The sequence below is a fragment of the Rhinoraja longicauda genome, chromosome 1 (assembly GCF_053455715.1).
Source record: "Rhinoraja longicauda isolate Sanriku21f chromosome 1, sRhiLon1.1, whole genome shotgun sequence".
Lineage (NCBI taxonomy): Eukaryota > Metazoa > Chordata > Chondrichthyes > Rajiformes > Arhynchobatidae > Rhinoraja > Rhinoraja longicauda.
In genome coordinates, this window is record NC_135953.1 from 67,400,389 (window position 1) to 67,406,388 (window position 6,000).

The 6,000-nt window shown below is 46.7% G+C and overlaps 1 protein-coding gene across 10 annotated transcripts in view; it reads right to left on the reverse strand.

Annotated features, from left to right (window-relative positions):
* The window catches only part of LOC144593565 (LIM and calponin homology domains-containing protein 1-like), a 304,848-nt gene extending 302,094 nt beyond the window's left edge, over positions 1–2,754 (reverse strand). For 4 of the 10 annotated variants that reach the window (XM_078399362.1, XM_078399356.1, XM_078399372.1 and 1 more), the window contains exon 1: positions 2,406–2,753. In XM_078399362.1, coding sequence (XP_078255488.1) covers positions 2,406–2,510 — 105 coding nt within the window. In that variant the 5' untranslated portion in view covers positions 2,511–2,753. Of the gene's footprint in view, positions 1–2,405 lie in introns of all 10 variants that reach the window. The other 6 variants (XM_078399404.1, XM_078399346.1, XM_078399395.1 and 3 more) reach the window with 3 other exon arrangements.
* Positions 2,755–6,000: the final 3,246 nt, after the last annotated feature.

Below are 6,000 nucleotides of genomic sequence, written 5' to 3' on the forward strand. Positions count from 1 at the left end.
TCGAAACCCCCAGAGCACTTCCGAGGGTGCGGGAGATGAGCTTATAGACTGCTCACCGGTGCTGATCCTCCTCCATCCACCTCACCGCCATCTGCAAAATCTCTTGGCATCCAATGTTCCTTGGACTTGCTGCCCTTTTCACTCTTACGAGAACACATTGGCCTGAATTATTTCACTTTTCAATGCATCCAACTTCTCAGATGTAGATTTAGTTGCAAGTAATTGCTCCCAGCCTACTTTTGTCTGGATATGTCCTATGATATTGAAATCAGCCATATCCCAAATCAGTTTTCACAGTTGTCCCAACCCCAATTTCCAACCATCCTTATCCCTTTCCATAAACACATTGAAGCTTACAATACAGAATTATGGTCACTATCACCAAAATGGTCTCCTATTGACACTCAAACCACTTAGTCATAGAGTCAAAGAGTGAAACAGTGTGGAAACAAGCTCTTCGGCCCAACTTGCCCACTTCGGCCAACATGTCCCAGCTACACTAGTCCCACCTGCCTGCGCTTGGTTCAAACATCCCATCTACGTACCTGTCTAATTGCTTCTTAAACGTTGGGATAGTCCCAGCCTCAACTACCTCATCTGGCAGCTTATTCCATACACCCATCACCCTTTGTGTGAAAAAGTTGAACCTCAGATTCCTATTAAATCTTTTCCCCTTCACCTTGAACCTATGTCCTCTGGTCCTCTATTCCCCTACTCTGGGCAAGAGACTCTGTGCATCTACTAAATCTATTCATGTCATGATTTTATACACCCCTATAAGATCAAGACTTGCCTGGCTAATGTGCTAAAACTGGGTACAGTTGGACTAGATCTTCCATGTACTCCGTCTCTGGTAGAACTCTTCATTCCACTTCAAAAAAGCTTTCCTATCTGCACTTTGAAAACTTCACATAATTGAAGCCTTTCACACTGATGCTATCTCAGATAGTACTGGGGAAATTGAACCCACATACAATAACCCTGTTGATTGATTGAAAGATTCTGCATGGAACAGCCCCTTTAGCCTACCAAGTCCTTGCTGGGCATCGATCTCTAGTTCAATGTTATCCTATTTTTGCATCCACACCATACACACGAGGGTCACTTTACAGAGGCCAATGAACCTACAACCCCATGTATCTATGAGGAGGAAAAAAACAGAGCACCATGAGGAAACCTAGTCACAGAGAGAACAAGCAAACTCCACACAATGAGCACCCGAGGTCAGGACTGAACTCAGGTCTCAGACGCTGTGAGGCAGCTGCTCCACCAGCAGCGTCGCTTGCTGTAAAGATATTATATTTACACAACTCCAGAATTTGCCTACATCTGCTCCTCCGATCTGATCTGAAGTCAAGTATGCACGTACCATTTTGTGATAAAGGGAGAGGTAGGTTTTATTTTTGGCTTAAGTTTCAAGATGGCCTGTAATATTGGCCTTTATCACTTGCAAAATACAGACACTTGCCTGACAAGGCCTGGCCCGCAATTAGTTTTCACTGGAGATAGAGGGGTGTGTCATGGAAAGTTCTCCAGTTTTTCATTGGCAAACTCAAACCACGGGCTCTTGGGGCTCACTGTCGGACACCCGGCCGCCGATCTCCTTCCTGAAGCTCGTCTCCCCTTGAGTGAACGAGCAACGGGATGGTTAACGTGCCCCGCCATCCACCGCCGGGTGCTGCAGACATGCTCAAGTGCCTCACTCTGCGGCAAACCCAGTGTGTACCTGGCTCCAAGCCTCGGGTACTGAACACAGACAGACAGACAGACAGACAGCAGCGTGAGCGGCTCTCGCCTCCCAGAAAAGCAACCTTACAAAGAAAGCATGGTTCCATCTGGCGAGCTGAACGGGCGATACAATATTATAACGCTGGCTGCAACAGTCACCGCCGCACTGGATATACACGCCACCACTCCTGCATTCATCTAAAATCATTGGAGGCGCACGTCTCATTGGAAGCGAGTTGTAGCCCCCGCTGCAGCCGCTGGAAGCACAGCACCCACAATATCATCTAACGGATGGATGCAAGCTCCCCACACTCAGTCAAACTTCCTCCAGCCGCGAGTGAGTGAGTGAGTGAGTGAGAGTGAGCGAGAGTGAGTGAGCGAGCAGGGTAACTCTAGTAACGGGCTCCATTGCAGCAAGTGCCTGCTCCCTGCTCCCTTCTCCTCACTCAAGGTTACCGGCAGCTCTATTTCAATTGCAGCCTTGTATAAAAACCACTCGCGTGGGATTGCGGCAACGCTTGCCAACCCATTTTCAGATGATGCTTGATGCATGTTTTTTTTGTTTTTTTGCAGCTGAACTTACATGTCGAACAAACGCGCGATGTGAGAAACAGGCTGTGACCCACATAAGCAGCGCCTGTTAATGTCGACTTGAAATGCAAACGCCGTCAACTTACTTCTATCCAGTGTTGAGCCTCGATGAAGGCGGGCCCGGGCCCGGGGCCGGAGTCCTGGTGCGGAGTTTCACCCCACTCCCCGTCTCTCACGTTAGGGCTGGCCATCAGCAAGCAAGCAAGCAAGCCTGCAGCCCACAGGCACTCCCGACTCAATTAGGATGACACAGGTCCCAGTAACCGGCCGCTCTCTACTGCTCCAGGCTGGAATCCAAAGTGGGATGGGAGCGTGGGCTGCCACTGTCCTAATGTCAGTCCCCCTCCCTCCCTCCCTCCTCGGCTGGTGCTGCACTGAGCAAGTCTGGAGGTAAGGCTGACCGCTCGGCGCTGAACAGGGAAACGACGCTAAAAATACACACAGCAAATCCACCCTGGTGCAGCCAATGGAAATCCAGAGCCGGCGTCTCCGCTGACACCTCTTCCAGCACCTTCGCCCGTGTAGTCAGACAACACGGACAGAAGCTGCCGCTGGCTGATAGCACCACTCTGCCACGGCACGGGACAGGAGGAAAGTTCACAGGTTTAAGGAGATTGATTTACTTCAGGCTGTCGAATGCTTCTTTGTTCATTTTAATTGCTTCACTTATTTTTTAACTTGGGTGGGAGTCAGAAATTAAGTGCCGGAAAAGATGCTGTCAAAGACAGACCAAGTGAATTAAAGTTCATGTCACTTAGCGAGTTGTTCAGTTTTTGACAGTCGCCATTTAGTTGCTTTGGGGGACCTTTCGATTGCTTTATTAAAACTGTTGGTTTCAGCACCTCATGTAGTCAATTTCAACTGGTCTGTAGCACAGGGTTCCAGAAGCACTTGCACTTCGCTTTCAGAAATCACGACAGATAGATTCTGAAACGTTTTCTGCTGATAAATGTGCCTTTAGCAGACAAGAATTAACTGACAAATATGTTATTATTTTCCAGTGTAATACTGAAAACATAAATTAAAAAAATTATGCCATATGGCATTATAAGACCGTTTAGTGTGTCAAATAAAACGAGTTATACAGGTACAATAGTATCTTCCTACGACTCGTTTCTGCAGCCGGAAAACTAGTGAGGAACTAGTGAGGAATCTGAATGCGCTTATTGGTGACTTAGTTAGCATCTTCTTAAGCAGATGGACTCTTAGGCCAATGTTGTAACCCAATGTTGTAACCGGTGTGAGTGAGGCAAGTTTATACACAGAGGATGGTGGGTGCTTTCACACAGGCACGTAGATATGCAGAGAAATGAGTGATATGGATCATGGGCAAGCGGATGAGATTAGTTTATTGGCATCATGTTCATCACAGACCAAGGGCCTGATCCTTTTTAGATTTAGAGATGCAGCGCAGAAACAGGCCCTTCGGCCCACCGGGTCCGCACCGCCCAGCGATCCCCGCACATTAACACTATCCTACACCCACTAGGGACAATTTTTTTAAACATTTGCCTGTACGTCTTTGGAGTGTGGGAGGAAACCGAAGATCTCGGTGAAAACCCACGCAGGTCACGGGGAGAACGTACAAACTCCGTACAGACGGCGCCCGTAGTCAGGATCGAACCTGAGTCTCCGGCGCTGTAAGTTTGTACATTCGCTGTAAGGCAGCAACTCTACCGTTGCGCCACCGTGCCGCCATCCTCTCATGTTCCATTTCTATCTGGAAACTGCACTCTGCCAAAAGTGGGACAGAAAGTGTTGGGTGGTTTCATATGTGGGTAGTTTGTGATATGTGCATTATACCCACCATTTGCACTGGCTTTTGGGTGCTACGGATGCATAGACACAATGTTCTCAATATCAAATTTCTCAATAGTAAAACAGCTGCCTCACAGTGCGAGAGACCCGGGTTCGATCCTGACCTTGGGTGCTGTTTATGTGGAGCACGTTCGCATGGGTTTCCGCCTGGCGCTCCGGTTTCCTCTCACATCCCAAAGATGTATGGTTTTGTAGGTTAACTGCCCACTGTAAATTGCCTCTAATGTGCAGGGAGTGGATGAGAAAGTGGAATAACATGCAACTAGTGTGAACGAATGATAGATGGTCAGTATGGACCTGGTGGGTCGAGGGGCTATGTTGTATCTTCCATGCTGTATCTTTGAATCAATCAATCATCTCAATTGCTGGTCCTCCACTTTGAGTGGTCATGGGCCAAAGGTTCCCAAAGAGTCAGGAGAATGTCTGTGGGTTTACAAGAAGGCCTTGAGAATATTCTTGAATGTTTTTCCTCCGTCCACCTGACAATGTCATTCCGACAAATCTGATGTTGGGCATATGAATGACATGCCCTGCTCAGTGGAGGTTGTAATTAGGGCTTCAACAGTAGGGATGTTGACAAGAGAGAAGATGCTGATTTTGGTCCACTTATTTACCAGTCAACTGGGACAATTTCATAGAACCATTATTGGTAATATTTCCCCAGTGCTTTGAGTTGCCTCCTGTAAGTAGCCTAAGTCTCAGAAGCATAGAGGAGGACAGGGATTATTTCTGGCCAATAGACCCTGAGCTTTATGCCATGCTTCAGGTTGGGATCTTTATTACCCCTTTCCTCAAATGGTCAAGGCTATGCTGGTGCATGAACGATGATGGTGAATTCATAATTATTATTTGTTTATCAAGAGGTTGCTTCCAAGATTTTGCAAGTTGTCCATATTTTCCAGGGTCTCAATGTGGAAATGCATAGTTGAAGGCAGGTAGACCTTTCGTTTGCAGATTCTGAGTGTAAGGCCCATTCTTTAATTTGCTTCAGTGAGGAAGTCAATGGTCACTTTGATCTGAACATGCATGTATGCAAACACTCTCTATACTGCAACTGGACAACTGAGGATAGTATGACAATGGTTCTGGAGGAGAGGCTATATAAGGTTAGTTTCTCACATAGGATGGCATATTGGTGCAGCAAGTAGAGTCGCTGCCACACAGCACAATTAACAGGATTCAATCCTGTGTTCTAGTGCCATCTGTTTAGAGTTGCACATTGCTTCAGAGACTGTGAAGATTCCCTTTTGTGCTCCAGTTTTGCCAAAGATATGCATGCTGGTGGATTAAGTGGCCACTGTAAAATGCTCCTTATGTGTAGATGAGTGGTAAATTCCAGAGAAGGTTGATGGGAATGTGGGTAGAACAAAATAGGATTAATGTAGGATTATTGTAAATGGGTTGTTGCATATCAGCTCAGACTCTGTGTGTCTTGGTACAGCTTGGTGCTGTCTGACTCTGGCAATTTTGGTTCCATTCCAGCTTTAAGTCTGTTGTTGGCTCAATACAGCATTATAAAGAGAAAGACTGTTGAACGTTTTGGGGTGATGAAGCAATCTTTCTTGAAACCAGTCCACAATGAGATTGAATCTTTTGATTGGAAACATCCTCTCCACATCCACTCTATCAGGGCCTGCAAGAACGGAGATAGAAGTGCCTGTAGATGCTGGAATCTTGAGCAAAAAGCAAACTGCTGGAGGAATTCAGTAGATGAGGAGGGAACATACAGACTACATTTCGGATTGAGACCCTTTTTTAGACTGATTGGATAGGGCGGAAAAAGCTGGGGAAGAGATATTTGACAAAGCACCTGGCAAGTGATAGGTGGATACAGATGAGAGGGCAGGGATGATTGGCTGATGA